At 43.3% G+C, this 19,777-nt stretch overlaps 1 protein-coding gene and 1 pseudogene across 1 annotated transcript in view; both read right to left on the reverse strand.

Annotated features, from left to right (window-relative positions):
• Positions 1–9,074: 9,074 nt before the first annotated feature.
• LOC128112320 (uncharacterized) lies at positions 9,075–9,258 on the reverse strand (annotated as a pseudogene).
• Positions 9,259–16,352: 7,094 nt separating this feature from the next.
• Pdia5 (protein disulfide isomerase family A member 5) overlaps positions 16,353–19,777 on the reverse strand; it is a 94,521-nt gene continuing 91,096 nt past the window's right edge. Inside the window, exons 16-17 of the mRNA XM_052740438.1 lie at positions 16,859–16,993; positions 16,353–16,579 (exon numbers count right to left, since the gene is read on the reverse strand). Of these exons, the coding sequence (XP_052596398.1) occupies positions 16,499–16,579; positions 16,859–16,993 (216 nt within the window). The 3' untranslated portion in view covers positions 16,353–16,498. The remainder of the gene's footprint in view (positions 16,580–16,858; positions 16,994–19,777) is intronic.

The following is a 19,777-nucleotide window of genomic DNA, read 5'->3' on the forward strand; positions in this document are numbered from 1 at the left end:
CTGGAAGAAGGAAAAAACGCATCTTATTGTAGGTGACTGGCATGAATAACTCTGGCTTCTGAAGCCTACTTAATAATGGCTGTAGGACACAAATCACACCATGTTCCTGCCCTCTGGGAATAAGGGAATTTTGACCTTACAGTCATAGGACCAGACCATCTTGGAAAAGAAACAAACACTTGAGTGCTGAGAGTTAATCATATTCCTCAATTCATAGCTGATTGTCATTATTAGTGCACAGAAAGCCCCCTCCTGCTTTATGGCACTTTATTTGTTACTATTCACTCATGTTTTCCAAGCTAATACACACGAATCTTTATAAATATGTATTGGGTTGTGGTATGGGTGTAATCTTTGCTGTTTCTCTATAGGTGTTAAATGACTTTGTACAACATCTGATCTAAAAGCCTGGGTTGGTGTCTGGGGTATTAAGTAGAGCACCCCTTCCATAGGACTTCAGGATAATGTGCTGATGAATAGACTATGAGACTTTATTGCATTTATATGGTTTTCTGTGCCCTTTGAAATGTGATTAGTTCTTTTAAGGATCATGGACCCTTATGATACTGAGCTCATAAATAATTAAATCCAATTAATACTCCAGACTGAACCAAACCTAATTCATTTCAAGTTCTGGTTCTCAGCAGAGGAAGCCTCGGTTCGCTACTTCTGAAATAATATCGCACCTTATTCCAGCTTTCCTTCCATTCATTTTGGTAGCAGAATACAGGGACAAAAGAGAAAGAATTGGGCAGGTGGGATTTACATTCAAATGTGCTACTTTATTAATTAAAGAGATTTGAGAAGAATAGAGAGAATGCTCCAGCAAAGTATATGCTTCTAAAGTTTGTCTCTAAAAATAATTGCTGAAATGAGAAATAATGTTTGAAAAGGCACAAAGATAATATAAAGCTCACCAGTATACGTCTCTCTGAAGGTGCTACCCTGACTCTATCCCCTTCACCTCTCAAACTGCCATTTCCCTTGGTTCCGTGTTTCTCATGCCTGTGTCAGCCTCTGTGGTGTTTCTGTTCATGACTGTGTTGTTCTGGAGACTTGGCCTTTATATACACGGTCACATACTTGCAGCTCCTTTTTAATTTGGAAAACGGCAGATATTTTCATATTAATGTGTATGACTCTGATTCATTCAAATTCTCCTGCATTTGTTTTCTCCTGTGACTGAGGAGTTTGTCTAGGAGCAAAAGTGCTGCTGGAAAAATGCTCCCTAACCTACGGTGTGCATGGGAGGGACTGTCCCTCCAAAACGTGACCATCGGTTGATAGGCCCAAAATGCAAACCATTCAGAGGAATAATCTTGACTTGCAGTTTGATCTTAACAAAATATAGGGTTAAAAAAGAGCAGGAGGGGTCGGAGAGATGGCTCAGCAGTTAAGACCACTGGCCGTTCTTCCAGAGGACCTGGGTTCAATTCCCAGCACCCACATGGCAGCTCACAACTATCTGTAACTCCAGTCCCAGAGGATCCAATGTTTCTGTCCTCACAGGCATTGCATGCATAGTGCAGAGGCATATATTCAGGAAAACACCCATACACATGAAATAAAAATAAAGATTAATTAAAAATAAGAACAGTAATCTAGTCTAATTTCTCTCTAGTTGTCATATAAGAGCCCAGTAAAATTGTAGAATGTTTGATGTTTCTAATAGGACAGCCTTGATAGTAATAAATTTTATATTCCATTAAGGTCACTTATTTTGCATCTCACATATAATTTTTGAGCCTAAGGTAATTTCATTGATGTGGTGGTGCATGCCTTTAATCCCAGCATTCAGAGACAGAGGCAGGCAGATCTCTGAGTTCAAGGCCAGCCTAATCTACACAGTGAGTTCCAGGATAGCCAGGACTAAGTAGAGAGACTTTGGTTCAAAAATATAAAAATCTAAATTTGCTAATTCATTTTTCGGTGGAATTTTAAAACAGAAAGCAAAGGAAACTAATTATAAATAACAACGAAATAGGAAGAAATGCTTTACCTACTGGCCGCCATAGAGCTCAGAGAAAGAAATAATCAGAATTAGGAATTAAAAGCCACAAGAAACTCAAAGAATGCTTCGTCCAACAGTCTCTGCAAAAAGCCTGTGAGTTGGGAGGTATCCTCCCCGCTCGCCCCGTTTACAATCTACCGACTTGCAAACACATGGCCTTGCAACAATAATGTGGGCCAGGAGGAGCAGAGCCCAGCCTTTCTTGCGCTGTAGATCCCTTATTTCTGCTGCTTCTAGTTCCTTTTGAGACAGGGTTTCCGGTGTAGCCCTGGCTGTTCTAGAATGCACTGAGTAGACCAGGCTAGCCTCCAAGGCACAGAGATTAGCCTGCCTCTGCCTCCTGGGTGCTGGGACTAAAGGTGTGCGCCACCCACTTCTCACCTGCTTCTAGTCACTTCCCACTACTGTTGTGACACCCATTTGGTAGCCTGCAGGAAGAGCTGCTCTCTGCCATGTCTTGTGCTCCACACTTTCACAGACTAAACTGATGCTCAAGACCAGCCGGCTTGGAGGAACTGGATTGATGTTCTTCGTGCAGAAAAAGAAATTAAGGCACAGAGGTCAGAAGAATACCCACGGAGTTTCCGTTAATAGATAACAGCAGCCTGGATGGAGGATTGTGACGGGATCTGTGTGCTCCTGGGTCTGTGTGCTCTTGGGTCTGTGTGTCCCAGAGTTCACTTAGGGCCTTGCTGCTTTGCCTCACTGGCTTTCTGATAATATCAACCCTAGGTATTGATAGGGTTTGTTAGATAATGACATTTATGAGCACTGGTTGACATATATAGGAGAAAATGAAAACCAACTGTTATTTCATTATTAAGAAGTAACTATAGGGAAGTGGCTGAAGAGATGGCTCGGCGGTTAAGAGATCTGGCTGTTCTAGAGAGCTCAGGATCAGTTCCCAGAACCCACTTGGAGGCTGACAACATTCTGTAACTCCAGTCCTAGACAGTCCAACGTCTTCTGACCTCTGAGGGCACCACACACCTGTGGTGCACAGACATGCAGGCAAAACACCCATATAAATAAAATAAAAATAAGTAAATCTTTTTTTAAATACCTCCAATTGTTATATGCTGAGTTCTTCTAACACAACTTGCTATCAGTCTTCCTTTATTGTTTTTGTTTTCTAAAGATATCATTTAAAATTTTTAATTATGCATATGTGTGCTTATGTGTGAGTACATGCATGTGTGTTGGGGTGCCTACAGAGAGCAGAAGAGGGTGTCAGACGCCCTGAGCTGGAGTTACAGGGGTTGTGAGTCACCCCATGTTGGTGCTGAGGACGGAACACAGGTCCTCTGTTAGAGCAGCAAGCATTCTTTTTCTCTCTCTCATACACTGCATCCCGACCGCAGCCTCCCCTCCCTCCTCTCCTCCCAATCTCTCACCACCGCCACCGTCACCACTGTTAGGAGCCCCACAGAACCCCCAAGCTGAGCAATCACAATGCATATGCAGAGGACCTACCAAAGACCCATGCAAGCTCTGTGATTGTCGCTTCAGTCTCTGTGAGCCCCTATGAGCCCCGCTTAATTCAGTCTGTGGGTCCTGCTCTCCTGGTGTCCTCAACCCCTCTGGCTCCTACAATCCTTCCTCCCCTTCTTCGGTGGGTTTCCCCAAGCTCTGCCCAATGTTTGTCTGTGGGTTTCTGCATCTGTTCCCATCAGCTGCTGGAGGAAGCCTCTCTGGTGATGATTGGGCACCAGTCTATGAGTACAGCAAAATATCATTACATTGACTTTCAAAAAACATTTGTTTTTATTCTTTCTTTCTTTCTTTTTTGTTTTTTTGAGACAGAGTTTCTCTGCATAGCTTTGGAGCCTTTCCTGGAACTCACGTTGTAGCCCAGGCTGACTTCGAACTCACAGAGATCTGTCTGCCTCTATCTCCCAAGTGCTGGGATTAAAGGTGTGTGCCATCACCACCCGGCAACATTTATTATTGTTGTTGTTGTTGTTGTTGTTATTATTATTATTATTATTATTATTATTATTATTATTATTATTATTATTTGGCCAGTCGTGTTTGGTTCTATCCTAGGTCTCTGGGCACTCCAGCTTCCAGTTCCTGGCCAACCAGGCAGTGTCTGGCATGGGTTCCCTCTCATGGCGAGGGCCTCAAGTTAGACCAGTCATTGGTTGGCCATTCCCACAAGCTCTAAGTCACCATTGCCCCAGCACATCTTGCAGGCAGGACAAATCATAGGTAGAAGGTTTTGTGGCTGGATTGGTGTTTCAGTCCCACTACTGGGAGCCTAGCCTGGTTACAGAGGATGGCCAGTTCAGGCTCCATGCCCTCCTTAACTGGGAGTCCTCTCTAGAGTCACCCTCATAGGTTCCAGGTCGTTTCTTGTACTAGTTTTTCACATCACCACCCTCCAATGCCTCCCAATTCCTGTCATCTCACCCCATACTCTCTCTCTCGATCCCTCCCTCCTCCACCTGACCCCTTCTCTTCCCATTCCCACCCGCCCCCAGTCCACCCACAAGATCTATTCTGTTCTCCCTTCCCAGGGAGATCCGTGTGTCCCCCTCACCCCCAAGCCCTCCTTGTTACTTAGCTTCTCTGGGTCTGTGGATTGTAATGTGATTATCCTTTACTTTATAGTTAATATCCACTTATAGTGAGGACATACCATGTTTGACTTTCTGGGTCTGGGTTGCCTCGCTCGGGATGATTTTCTCTAGTTCCATCCATTTGCCTGCAAATTTCCTACTGACTCCATAAATAAAGATCCATGTTTAATCACCCCGCACAAAACTCAAGTCCAAGTGGATCAAAGACCTCAACATAAAACCAGATACACCCAACCTGCTAGAAGAGAAGGTAGGGAATAGCTTTGAACTCATTGGCACAGGAGACAGCTTCCTGAACAGAACACTGATAGCACAGGCACTAAGATTGACGATTAATAAATGGGACCTCATGAAACTGAAAAGCTTCTATAAGGCAAAGGACACTGTCAATAGGACAAAATAGCAACTTTCATTTGCTTGGTTACACCAAGATATTTTATATTGTTTGTGGCTACTGTGAATAGTGTTGTTTCCCAGATTTCTTTCTTAGTCTGTTTGCCATTTGTATATAGGAGGACTACTGATTTTTTTTTTGTGAGTTAATCTTGCATCCAGCCACTTTGCTGAAGGTGTTTATCAGTTAATTCCATGAGGAGTTCCCTGATGGAATTTTTCAGGTCACTTATGTAAACTGTCATATCATCTCTCAATAATGATGCTTTGACTTCTTCCTTTCCAATTTGTGTCCCCATGGTTTCCTTATTGCTCTAGCTAGAACTTCAAGTGTTATATTGAATAGATATGGAGAGAGTGGACAACCTTGTCTTGTTTCTGGTTTTAGTGGAATTGCTTTGAGTTTCTCTCCATTTAATTTGATGTTGGCTATAGGCTTGCTGTAAATTGCCTTCATTATGTTTAGATATGTCCCTTGTATTCCTAATCTCTCCAAGACTTGAAGCAAGCATTTTTTTTTTTTTTTTTTTTGGTTTTTTGAGACAGGGTTTCTCTGTGTAGCTTTGGAGCCTGTCCTGGAACTCACTCTGTAGCCCAGGCTGGCCTCAAACTCACAGAGATCCACCTGCCTCTGCCTCCTGAGTGCTGGGATTAAAGGAGTGTACCAGCAACGCAAGCATTAGCAAGCATTCTTAACCATCTGCTGCTTGTTTCATTGAGATGGGATCTTTTTACGCAGTCATGGCTGAGCTGGTACTCACTGTATGAGTGAGTGGTCTGAACTCAAAGGGATCCTCTTTCCCCAGCCTCCCATGTGCTAGGATTTACAAGGGTGTGTGATAACACCTAGCCACCCCTCCTTTTTCTTTTTTCTTGCAGTTGGGTCAAAATATAGGTATCATTTCAAAAACTGCTTTAGTGAAATATAATTTGCATGCTGCATAATTCATCCATTTAAAACATATGAATTTAGTGATTTTTAATATCTTGGTAGACTTTCATAACCATCACTGTAATCAATTTTGAAATACCATCTGGGGGTCTAGCTCAGTGGTAGAGCATGTGTTTAGCAGCATAAGACACTGGGTTCAAACTGGGCCTAGTGGTGCATGCCTTTAATCTCAGCAGGTAGATGGATCTCCATGAGTTCAAGGCCACCCTGGTCTATGTAATGAGTTCCAGGATAGACAGAGCAACATACAAAACAAGCAAGCAAGCAAACAAACAAATAAACAAATGACATTGTGTTCAATCACAGGTCGGACTCACAAACAACAAACAACAACAAACAAACCCCATCCAAATAATGTTAGGTTATTTTCATTATTCCTCCCAAACAGCCCCATGACCAAACCTTACCCTCTGATTTCTGACTTTAGGTAACTTCACCTATGTTCTGTCTCTATAGACTTTAATGTTCTAAACATCTCACATAGACAAATCACACAAAATGTGGTGTTTGTGACCAGTTTCATAAACTCAGCATGCTCTCCAAGTTCATCCACGCTGTAGCATGTATGAAGACTCCATTCCACACAATGTTCCCTTATATGGATAGAACTTTGTGTCAGCCATCCTTTTGTTGATGGACACTGGGATGTTTTCTGCTTTGGTACTGAGTGTGGAAGGATGCTGTGACCATTTGTGTGTAGCTAGAGTTTTCCTGCCTGGCCCACAGTCAGGACAAATCTCTCTCACCTGCCAGTCCCATAGCCGCTCAGACCCGACCAAGTAAACACAGAGACTTATACTGGTTACAAACTGTATGGCTGTGGCAGGCTTCTTGCTAACTGTTCTTACAGCTTAAATTAATCCATTTCCATTAATCTATACCTTGCCATGTGGCTCGTGGCTTACCGGCATCTTCACATGCTGTTTGTCATCATGGCGGCTGGCAGTGTCTCTCTGACTCAGCCTTCCACTTCCCAGCTTTATTCTCCTCCTTGTCCTGCCCACAATTCCTCCTGCCTGACTACTGGCCAATCAGTGTTTTATTTACCAACCAATCAGAGCAACACATTTGCCATACAGAACATCCCACAGCATTTGTGTATATATTTTTGTGTGGACATATGTTTTCATTCTCGCAGAAATGCATACTGACTCATATCATAATTGTATGTTTAACTTGTTGAAGAACCTCCAGACTGTTTTCCATGGCAGCCGCACCCTGATGACATTTACACCAGCAGAGTGTGAGGGTTCTGAGGTCTCTCCATCCTTGTAACTCTAGCTGATGTCTGCCAAATTGGTCCTAGGGAGACAAAATGCTGTCTCACTGTGGTTCTGCTTTGCATTTCCCTGAGTATTTCATGAGGTCGTCTACCATTTGTATATCCCTAAGGAAATGTTTAAACACATCCATTTTAAACATTGGGCCAGGCATGAAGGTACACACCTTTAATCTCAGCACCCTGGAGGCAGAGAAAGGAGGATCTCTATAATTTCCAGGCCAGATTGGTCTACATAGGGAGTTCCAGGCCAGTCAAGGCTACATAAAGAGACCTTGTCTCAACAAAACAAAAACGCCAATAGCCAATAAGTAAAAAGATAGACAAATAAGTAAAATTGAGCTGTCTTTTTATTGTTGAGTTAGTTATAAGTGTGTGTGTGTGTGTGTGTGTGTGTGTGTGTGTGTGTGTGTGTGTAGTGTATTCTGGATACAAGTCAGTATCAGATTTCTGGCTGACAAGTATTTTCACCTACTTTGTGGGTCGGCTCTTCATTTTCTTGATGGTTTCCTTTGAAGCGTAAAAGGTTTCAATTGTGATGCAGTTCAGATCATCATGTTTTTCTCTTCGATTCTTGTGCTTTTAGACTCATGTCTCAGAAAGGTCAAGCCTTATTTATCTTCAACAAAATATTTCAAATGCATTAAAATCATATAAAATGAAATGACTAGTATTTTCCTTTAAATTATCTGGCTTTATTAAGCTTTTAGAGACTTGGCAACATTAGAAAAGAAGGCAAGGAAACATTGTCTTAAAAAAAACCTAACACTTCAAGACAGCGCTTTGGAGATGGCTCAGCAGTTAAGAGCAATGGCTGCTCTTTTAGAGGAGCCTGCTTTGGTCCCCAGCACCCACTGGGAGGCTCACAACCATGTGTACTTACCACTCCAGAGCATCCAACTCCCTTTTCTGACCTCTGTGGGCACCAGACACACATATGATGCACAGATATACATGCAGTGTTTTTTTTTTTTAATTTGCAGTGATTAAAAAAAACAAACTAAAAACAAAAGCAAACAAAACTTCAAGCAAACACTCTACCCCCCAAATAGATTAATTTCCATTTTAAAAGCAAAATAGCTACAGTACAAAAATATAGACAGTAGAGAAAAAGGACAAAGCTCCCATGCTCACTACCCTAAATGTCATCATTATCTTTTTCATGTATTTTCTTCCGGTACTTTAAAAAAAAAAGTACATCTTTGAAGAATTGCAATAACAGATATGGCAATTTTTGTTGTTGTTGTTGTTATTGTTCTCGGGGCTGGCGAGATGGTTCAGTGGTTAAGAGGACTGGCTGCTCTTCCAGAAGACCAGGCTTCAACTCCTAGCACAGTATGGTGCCTCATACCGTCTGTAACTCCAGTCCCAAGGGATCTGACACCCTCTCTTGGCTTTTGTGGGCACCGCATGCATGTGGTGCACAGACACGCATGCCAGGCAAAACACCCCCCCACACACACACATAAAAGGAAAACATTTTTAAAAAATATATTCTGTTACCGTTTTGCCCACTGTAGGGCAGTCTATGTTTCTCTCCAGTTTTCCCCACTATTATTTATACCAACTGCAGGCTATACCAAATGAATGGATTACAGCATACAGTTATTAAATAGTTGGGTATTTTTCAGGGTCCTTCTGCTTTCCTCTTTTTCTATTACGAATAAAGCATAGATGAATATTTTTCTTGCTTGTAGCTATTTCCTTGTTTGACAATACTTCTTTCCTGCAACTAAGTTGCTAAATTAAAATTACAAACGTATTTGTGCCTCCTTATCTATATTGCCAACTTACTTTCCAAAATGTCTGCATTGTTTTAATTTGCTAGGCTGATGACTGATGATTTTTTTTTCCTTAGGGGAGAGTACAGGAATGCAGTCCCCCATCATCACAAATTATGCGGTCCAGTTTCCCTTATTTGGGAAAACTGTAGAGGAGGTAGATTCACTACAGCCTAATTCCTATCCCTCATGCAATGGGTGAGCCTCATCCTAGGAAAGCTACCTTCCTGTTTATGATGTCTCCCCTGCCAGGAAAGTATGATGGGAATATTTTAATTATCCACATTTTTAAAAAATACCTTGCTAGCCAGGTGGTGGTGGAGCATGCCTCTAATTGCAGCTCTTTGGAGACAAAGGCAGGCAGATCTCTGAGAGTCCAGGGCCAGTCTGGTCGACAGTGTGACCAGGCCAGCCAGGGCTACACAGAGAAACCTTGTTTTGTCTCAAAAACAAACAAACAAACAAAACAACAAAAACCCTCCTAACTTGATTGAGAACAAGAGGGCTTCTTATGTTTTAATCTGTATTTCATTTTACCATTACTTAGCTCATACTTAAGGCATCTCTTCTTAGGTAGACCTTGTAGCTTTATTTCCTTTTAACTATTATTAATGTGAGAATCACTCAGACTTGTCATACATTAAATATGTAGCTATCTATAACTAAACATTAATATTTCAGGGGATCCGTTTCTTCAAAGCTTCATTTCAACAGAGAATTTATGTTTGTAACTTTGCCATAGAGATATAAGTCCAATAAAATTTTCCATACCTGCTAAAACAAGGCCTATAAGGTAGGGAGAATTTCTTCTACTGTAGACAAAAGAAAGGCAAGTGAGGTAGGAAGACAGATTAGCAAGAAGGCATGTTCAGAAAGACAAGGTACTATTATGCCTTGATATTGTTCATGTTAAAATTTTATAGCCAAGTTCTCATCATTTTATATTCATCTTTCAGTATGTAATTATTTTAAATATAGACTATTATTCTAATTATCTCTAATTAAAAGCACTTTCATATATCAATGTATATTCTAACAAAAAGGAGCTTTGAATTCATTCCATTTTATAATACAGTCTCCAGTTCTCAGAAGTAATTTTATATGTAGGCAGTAACTCTTGGGGTGTTCCTTTAGATAAGCCATGAATTTTAAAACTAACTCACATTTTTATTTTATTGTCCTACAAGAATAAATGCTAGAGGACTTTTCACTAAGTGTTTCGGGCCTTCATTAAGTACTTTTCTTTTATCTGATTATGTGCATGCTGCTTTCAATGAATACTAACTACTTCTATTTGGCATTCTATTTCATAGTGAGGAGGTAGATTCACCACAGCCTAATTATCATTATGATTCCATTAGCCAGGTAGTCCTCTGAGACCACAAGAATGTGTCCTGTTGTTTTCAGTTGTGGTCAGTCATCAATCCACGGAATTAATGCACAGTTAAGTCAAGTCATGAATATCCTTATTCAGATGGCTCATTTGAAAAAAAAAAAAAACAAACAAAAAACTAGAATTAAGAAAGCATTTAGGGCAAGTCCAGAATATAGATCTTCTTCATTCCTTTTGATAAGAGCACAACAGAAGTGTACACAGTAATATCTGCTACCTCCTACTCAAGTGTGACCCCCCCCCCGCCCCCCGTTCCCGCATCCTCACAATGTATTATTCTAGCACTTAGAGGGCTGTGAAGGTGTGCTTCTATTGGATAAAGATAAGGACAAGCCCATCTTACCTTTCCAGCTTCACTTCTCCCCGATTATCACATTCTTCCTTGCCTGTGGTTGGTCCCTTCTTTCTTCCTTCCCTTCCTCCCTCCCTTCCTCTGGCTTGGTATTTGCTATAAGCTCAGGGTGGCCTTGGACATATGGCTGTCTTCCAGCCTCGGCCTCCTGAGTACTGGGATTACACACCACCATGCCAGGCTTATGTTACTTTTCTTTAAAGGGTTCTTAAATTGTATTGCTTCAGGCCTCAGGAATCACTGCCAGGCTGTAAGTGGGACTAAGAGATGAAACTCCCCAAAGAGAGTTGAGTAGATGGATAGTCACTGGCTGTGCCGACCAGAAATTCAGTCTTGCCCCACATACCACAGAGCTCCATGCAGGTTTAGGATCTGGAGGCCCGAGGTACACGTAAAAGCAGGAAAGGAAATGGGGGGGTGGGGTGGGCTGAATAGGTGCATAATAAAATGTTGTATTCCAGATCCTGGTGTCTTCAGTATGTGCCCAAAATCTGCCCTGCTCCTCTCCGCCCTGGAAGCTTGGTTTCCGGAGACCCGTTCTGTGAGCTATCATTATCAGTCATTTCCCTTCTTCTGACACTTCTTTTGTTTCCCAACAAGTCAGAGACTTTTGAAAATGGAATGTCTGCTTGCCTTCAGATAAGCCCCTTATGCGACCACATGTTCGTTTATTCCTTAACTTAAAGAATTTTGAAACCAGACCAATTTCTGCAGAAAGTGGATGATGGGAAGGCAGTTGGGAGATGACAGGAATTAAAGTCTGGGTCCTGCTGAGTCCTTAACATTCTGTTAGAGGAGATGTTTGCTTGGCAGACTTCCAGCCTGGATGCTAGGCTGAACACCCAAGGATGTGGCGGCATTCGAGATGCTACACGGGATGTTCATTTGCTGGTCCAGACAAATAGAGTGATAGACTTAGCATCACTTGTTTTGCTACTTTTTGAGTCTTATGGCTGAAATCTTTGGCACTGCATGGATCCTGTCTTGTGCTGATAATCTGAATGGCTTTCTAGAACATCCTATTGAATGTACTTTAGACAGTTTTCAGGAGAGTTAAAAGTGGCAATAGACTTTTTAAAAACAACATAATTGCTTCATCACAGCAAAGCATTTCTAGTGTTTTAGAGTGTTATGCTCCAAATCTAGAGAAAATGTCTCCCTCTTGTTCTTTTTCTTCCATACATATAAACACTCTGTTGCTCAGTAACCTTGGTTGGGTCCAGGAAGTCTCCTCAGATAGCACATTTCTCAGATGTCTAAGTCTCTTACATAAAATGGCACAGTCTTTGCATACGAACCACACACACCCTCCCATATACTTGGTGAGAACCACACACCCGGGAGAAGATAGATAAGGCTGGTTAGCCATTCTTTCTCCAGTGAACGGAGCAGCAGAAAGCACTCCTGTGACCAAGGGAACCCAGCTCCTGGAGTTTCTAGCTGTTGATGTCATGATGCTGTTGGCATCTCTTCCCTCAATTCCTTTAATGTCAAGGACTTCGAGCTTGAGATAGAAGAAGGGCATGAGCGTCTGTGGGCAGAGAGGAGATAGAAAGGCCGTGCTATGACCTGGGACAGTCAGAGTGAAGTGGAACACGTCAGGAACAGCATGTTGGCACATGCGTCAGTGACAAGAATAGCCCAGGAAATAATGACCTTTGTTCTTGGCATGTGAGATTTGCAGAAGTGGAAAGCATGCAGCGACCATGCAGTTCGGGCCAGATGTGTCCTGCAGTCCTCCCACTAGAAGGCACTGTCAGTTTGCAGGTAGCCGTCACTTGCTGTGAGAAGGCACCCACATGTCTAGGACCATCATCCACCACTCGTAGAACCCATACAATTAAAGCAGCTTGTTCAACAGAAGTTGGTGGACTCTTGTTCAAAGTCCACATTGCCAAGAACCTGGTTTTAACAAGCTTGACTTCCTTGCCTCAACAGTTTGTGTCGTGAGTTTATATTGAACCATCATGTGAGCAGCCAGACTTATATCCAGTGATACAAGTATAAGATATGACCCACAAGGTTGAGGAAGTCCTCTAAAATGTGTCTTTTGACTTTGCGATGGAAAGTGACCTCAGTCAAAAGAAAACGACGGTGAACACAGAGTCTGGAACATTTTGCTAGGCTAAAATAAAGATGAAAAACAAGATAAAATGTAAATGGAGTGGGCTCAGCAATTAAGAGCACTGATTGGCTGCTCTTCCAAAGGACCCAGGTTCAATTCCTAGCACCCACATGAAGGTTCACAGCTGTCTGTAATTCCAGTTCCAGGAAATCTAATGCCGCCTTCTGACTTCTGCCTCTACCAGGCAAGCAAGTGGTGCACGGACAGCATACATGAAGGGAAACACTCCCACATGTAACATAAAATAAAAATGTAAATTGTGCCTTATAATTATATACCAAATAAAGCTTGTTAGATTTTTTTAAAACTGTAATTTCCAGATTTAATGTATTTAAAAAAAGAGAAAATTTCACATACTAGGGACACAAATAGATAAGTTTCTAAACAAAAACTCCCAAGGTGATTACAGACCTTACAAGTAAGGTTTAATCCAGAAAGTTGTTTCTGAAAATGTCTAAAGTAACACAACCAGGAATGTCCTTCCCAGTATATGACTGAAAAAACACTGGAACACAGGGCCAGTGACATGAATTTGCAAGTAGATATTTACACACAGAGAGGCCGCTGGCATCCAAGGATACCACTAAACATCTTATAATGGATAGAAAATGCTTAATAGTTAATAGTCATCTGACCTACAATAAAAATATATTCAATAGCTATTGATGAGTACTAGGGCTATGCATGTTTTAAAAACTTTTTATGCTTTTCTATACTTTCAAGGTTTCTTATAATACATGTATTACCTTGAAAAATCAGTTAAAGAAATATATTCCATGAAAGTGAACTATCAAGGACTGATCTGTTCTGTAAACAGTGCCAAAAGAGTTTGATGGATTTTGTTGACAGGGAGCCTACAGTCTTGTATGAGATTAACCAAGATATAATATCTAGAAAGAATGACTCATGGTCCTATCTCTCTGTGTGGGCTAGATCCCACATGGGCTCTCATGTCCAGGAGGAGGAATATCATAAAAATATGCATGGAGTATATTCTGTAAGATCTCCAGTTACTACCAGATACAGAACCATATATATATAGATATATATATAGATATATATATAGACATATATATGTGGTTATATATGTCTACACACACATATATATCAGGTATTCAAGATATGTATGTATATATATTATATATATGTATATGTGTGTCCTGAATACCTGATACAACATCTTACATATATATTGTGAATATATGATATAGAATCTTATATATTTGTTTTTTACATACATACCTTAGTGTATTAGGGTTCTCTGGAGTAACAGAACCTATAGAATGAATCTTTCCCTCTCTCTCCACACACACACACACACACACACAAAGGGAATTTATTGGAATGACTTACAGGATGTGGTCCTGCTAACCCAACAATGGTTGCCTATGAATGAAAGGTCCAAGAATTCAGTAGTTGTTCGACCCATGAGGCTGGATGTCTCAGCTGGTCTTCAGTATATGTGGGAATCCTGAAGAAGTTGGCTCTAATGCCAGTGAAGGAATGAACTTGCCAGGGAATGCTAGAGATACAGGCAAAGAGCAAGCTTCCTTCTTCCATGTCCATTATATAGGCTGCCAGCAGAAGGTGTGGTCCACATCAAAGGTGCATCTTTCCACCTCAAAAGATCTGGATTAAAGATTTATCGTCCACCTCAAAGATCCAGATTAAAAGTGGGTCTTTCCAATTCAAAAGACTGAATTAAGAAAAAAATTCCTCACAGGTGTGTCTAGTAATTTGGGTTTTAGTTAATTCCAGATGTAGACAAGTTGACGACCAAGAATAGCCATTACAGTTAGGAAAGTTAATTCACAAATTAGGTATAATATGGGACTAATAAGAGTCATAGAAATATAATAAAAGTTATTTGAATGCCTTCGTTTTTCTCTCTCAATACCTTATTCTTAGTATACTGTACTTACCTTGTGATACGAGATAGTAACGATGCCTGTAAGAGAAGCTTGCTGTAGGTGTTGTAATGAAGCACTAGACTACTGTATGTGTTTCCTGATCACATCATGCAAAACTCCAGTGCTGACGCTCAAGATAGGGTCTGCTGACTGCTGACCTTCCATCATGGAAGGAGGTGGTGGGGAGGGTCACCTGAGATTCTGGCTGCTCCCTCCCGAACCTCTCTACCAGGTATATACAATTTTACCAAATTTCCGTGGCCTCATGGTCCAGAGAGATGCCAGAGTATACAGTATAGGTGAAGTTAATGGAATTTGAGGGGAGGGGAACGACATCTATGCAGTTATGGGGAAGTCATAATCCACGTTGGAGGCTTTCCTGTGATGTGGGTGCTCTGGAGTCACTATGCTCTTGTTACTCTTCACCTAGCTGTAAGTAGCCCAACAAACTCATTGGCTCCCAAGGTCAGACTTCGGTAGAACAGTATTTTAGTTTGTCATTGGTCCCCTTTAAGGAGGGGCCAGACATTTGTTTATATCTCTCTGGGGAAAGAGTTCCCACAACAATCCCTTAATTGGAAGAAGGTTCAATGGAATGTTGCTTGGCCAAAAAAAAAAAAAAAAAAAAAGACCCAGCTATTTATGCAACAACTTTGGCGGATCTCAAGGACACTCTGTAGAGTGATAAAGGACAATCTTGATTATTACATACTGTATGATTTCATTTATGTAATACTCCCCAAGTGATAACATTACAGAGATGGAAAGCAGGCTAGTGGCTGCCACAGTTTTGCGGGGAGGAGAGGTAGCAGAGAGAGAGACTTTGGCAAAGGACAAGTTCAGTCCATACTTTGGCAGTAGTGGGTTATGCAAAACCACACACATGATAAATGGCCACAGACACAGAGTCCCAAGGTAGCTCCAATACCCGCAACCATCTTAGGAAGAATAAAGCTGAAGGCCTTGTGATTTCAGAATCTAGGGAACTACAGGAAGGCAGGGTGGTAATGGCATAAAGCTAGCGTACAAGAGAAATGGAACAGGAAGGAAAGTCCACATATACAACCAAGTGGTTTTCAACTGGGGTATCGACACCACCTGAAAAGCCCGATATTTTCAACAAATGGTCCTGGGGAGACCGCATACCCACATCAAAATAACGAAGCGGGGCACTTCAGCCCATGCAAAAATGAGCTAAAAATGGACAAACCCCTCTAAGACTAAAACTACAGAACTCTTAGATGAACACATATGGGGAGAGACACTAAATCTGACAGTGTTTTTTATACATGACATGAAAAGCACTAGCAGCAAAGGAAAAAAAAATAGCCAAGTAGTGTATTTGTCCTCATCGTGGGGCGAGTACCAACAGTGCTCCGTGGTTTCTCTGTTTGCTCTCTACTGACTGATGGGACCACCACCCCACGTCCTCTCCACCCCTCAGGACCTTTTGGTGTACACGTGGTGCTCGGATGGACACCACCTCTCAGAGACAGTGTGGAGGGCAGAGAACATGAGTTCTCTCATGTGATCCTGTTAGTACAGGCCCTGTGGAAATAAGCTCTACCACTGAATAAATGGTTGGATTTTATTTCAAAATTGTACAAAAGGCCATAAGTGGCTATAAAAAACTTTGTCCTCAGAACACATGGAAATTCAGAAAGAACAAAATAGGCATCATTCACAGTGTAAAGGAAGGGCTCTCTCGGAGGAGGTGGGGTTACAGCTCCTCCTTCCTCTTTTCTAGTCTCTTGAGGTCTCCCTCCCGGAGGGTTCGGATGAAATTAGTAAATCCCAATTCCTGCAGGGTAGGGAAGGAGAGAGAGAGAGAGAGAGAGAAAAGATGGGTCTTAAACTCCTGAGTGATGCACACCCTCCCGCCCCCCCCATGCCTCCACCAACTCCTGGGCAGACCCACAGGGAGGCACTGTTGACTGTGACATAAGCCCCCATGCTCCCAGCAGGGTGAAGATGTGTCCCATACTGTAAGCATGGCGCATCCTAGCTGACGGCAGAGGCTCCTGTCCACCTCCCTTTCCCGCCCTCTGCAGTGGCTGCTTCCGGGGCCCACTCCACTCACCGTGCGGTCGCTTTCGTACTTTTCTACAAGCTTCCCGTAGTGGTAGTAGTGGAAAGTGGGGTAGGCCTTCACGGACTCCTGCTGACAGAGGTCCTGGTTCTTGTCCTTGACACAGTCCACAGCAGCACAGGCAATCTAAGGGGTGAGGTGGGGAGGGTCAGCAGAGATGTCGCCACATCTGCCGGGGGGGGGGGGGGGGGGCAGTGCTAGACTTAGAAGAGGAACACCTTTGCAGCCCAGTTTTCTAAGGGCAAATCTTCCTGCTGACACATTAAGACTCATGGAACATGTCTAGCCACTTGGTGCTTCAATTTCCTCGGATAATGACCAACGGAAGCTATCAGGATGTTACGGAGACCAAGAGGGTTCAAATTACACCTGTCAGCACATGACCAGTGGTTAGCAAATGTCAGCTGCTGTGACACTCATCCCTACTGACACCATACCCACATACTGCTCCTGCTAGGAGCCGAGCGCCTGGGCAGGACATTGGTTAAAGAACATTCTCATTCTTGTGTGATCTGAGCTATCACGGGGGTGGTCCAGGGTGTTAGTGGACCAAAGTCACTCTCCACCATTCACCATCCAAGCCAGTGCCTACAGATGGAGAATGCCGGGGGGGGGGGGGGGGTACATTCCAGAAACTGTTACGGAGTTCAGCCTCACTATGGGAACTGGGTTTTGGTAAGAAAGTTCTTCAAGTGGACTCTGGCCTCTTCATGTCCATCTAACAAGCTGCACGTGCCAGTTGGCTTTTGCTTATTTGTTTTTCTTTCAAAGTAAGAGGGCATAAGGTAGAAGGTGTGTGTGTGTGTGTGTGTGTGTGTGTGTGTGTGTGTGTGTGTGTGTGTGGAGTGGGGGGAGGAGGCTTTTATTTTGCTGAAGGCCACACACTGGAGGAGGAGGAGACCAAGTCAGCTAGAGGCAATACACAGAGCGGCATCTCCGGAAAGCGGGAATGGCAGGCTCGAACGGGAGTTGAGTCTTCACTTGCGTGCCAGGCCTGTTCCAGATGCACTCAGGTGACCTTGACAAAGTCCAGCCACCAGCCCCCCCCCACCCCCCCACCCCCGCTATGTAACAAGTGAGGTCATTTTAGAGCCCGGTGACGACTCCGTTGACATCCCTGAGACAGTTCAAAGACTGCTGAAGAACCACGGTTCATAGATCTGCCTGCTGGCTCATCACACCAGGCAGGGGTCCCTTTCCAGGGAAAAGAGCTCTGCAGGCCACAGCGGTCATGGCTGCTGGTCATGTGCCTAGGCAATGGCTACTGCCTTATGAGCTGTAAGACTGACAGCTAAAGTGAGTAAAGGGGGTACAGTCTCCCCCACTAGAGCACCACCCCTGTGCTCCCTCACCTCAGGTCCCTTTGCATCTTCAGCCTGTTTTAGACAACAAGATTTTCACAGTGAAGTTTGCAAACGCACTGAACATAATCCATGGCTGGCCCGCTCTATTTGGCCCACATAGAACTTAAAAAGAAAATAAATTTGAATTAGCTGCCAATGTGGAAGGAGCCAGAAGATTTAATATAAAAATTTGGCTTCGAGCTTCTCTATAAACATCAGAAGATTGGATGGTACTTGCCCTGTGTTCCCACAGGCAGTGACTGGCTGAGCGGCCGAGCATCTGTCTCCTTCCGGGAGGTTAACCCTACCCTTCACCAGCACCCATAATGAACTCAATTCGCTTAGGCCAGCAGCTGGCCACAGTGGGTTCCTGAGAATCCCGCTCATCTTCTAAATTGTGTTCTGAATTATTTAGAAACAAGAGGCAGATGCTCCTGTGGTCACCCAAGTGCAGGGTTTTCTTCTTCAGGACAAGCATGTCCGACTCCACACGGCCAGCAGCACAGGGCCCGCTCCAGCCAGCCCAGGGCCAGGGACCACCGCTCCTCTGCTCAGGGTTTGATGAACACCACTCTGGGCCGATGCTCTCCCTGCATCCACTTTAAATTATGAATTCAATTTGTATACATGCCCTGGAGCTGTTGGAAATGTAGTGTATGGTTTTATAAATCTGCTAAATTAAAAATGTATACGTGTGAATCCCTCACACTTAGCTGTCAGCCATGTACACGGAATGTGGCTTCTAGCTGCAAAGGAGAATCCATGCTCAGTTTCTACAGGAGACAAGTGTGGCCGATATCCTTCAAATCTGAGAATCTGTTCTCAGAGCTCCCCATCTCACCTGCCTCAACTCCTGTCCCTTCAGACCTACTTGTGGCCTGCACTGGTCACCTGCATTCAACACACCTACAGCCTCTAGCCTTGTTCTCCTGTAGTTGGCATGGATTCCTCGGCTCTGTGTCCGTCCTGAAGCGTCCTCAGCCAAAGACTTGCCCTGGTCCTGAAAGTTTGACCTGAGGGCTCCGCCGAGCCCTCAAATTACAGAACTAAGGGTCATAATGGGTAGGAGGTCAAGGACAGAACCCCGGCTTCTAGGACCTTTGAGTGAGATGACTCTGTGGCTCGTGTCCTAGGAGGTCTCCCAAGGGACAGAGCCTCAGCTACCCACAGCCACCCGCCCATGTCATCTCCCCTGCGGCTTCTTCCGCTTCAACTCACTTTCTCAACCTTCTGTGGTACTTCCTGAGATCTCCTCCCAAATTCATGCCCCTCACAGAGTCCCAGCCAGCACACAGCCTGCTTTCAGGAAATCACCAGTTGGCAATGCTTGTGTTCAGCTTCTGACGTGGTTCCTTCCCAGCAAAGGAACGTGTTTAGGGACTCCCATTTAACCCCTCCTGGACTCTAGACTCCACACCAGTAAAATGAGGAATGTGATAATATCTAATCCAACAAGCTACTTTGAGGACCATATGACTCACTGCTCACCATGGAATAAAAGCCTCCATGGCCCTCATTATTGCTCTGCCATTTAGACAACATTCATGGGGGTCTAAAGCATCGAGAC

Source organism: Peromyscus californicus, unplaced genomic scaffold (assembly GCF_007827085.1).
Source record: "Peromyscus californicus insignis strain IS unplaced genomic scaffold, ASM782708v3 Scaffold_16__1_contigs__length_79575227, whole genome shotgun sequence".
Classification (NCBI taxonomy): Eukaryota; Metazoa; Chordata; class Mammalia; order Rodentia; family Cricetidae; genus Peromyscus; species Peromyscus californicus.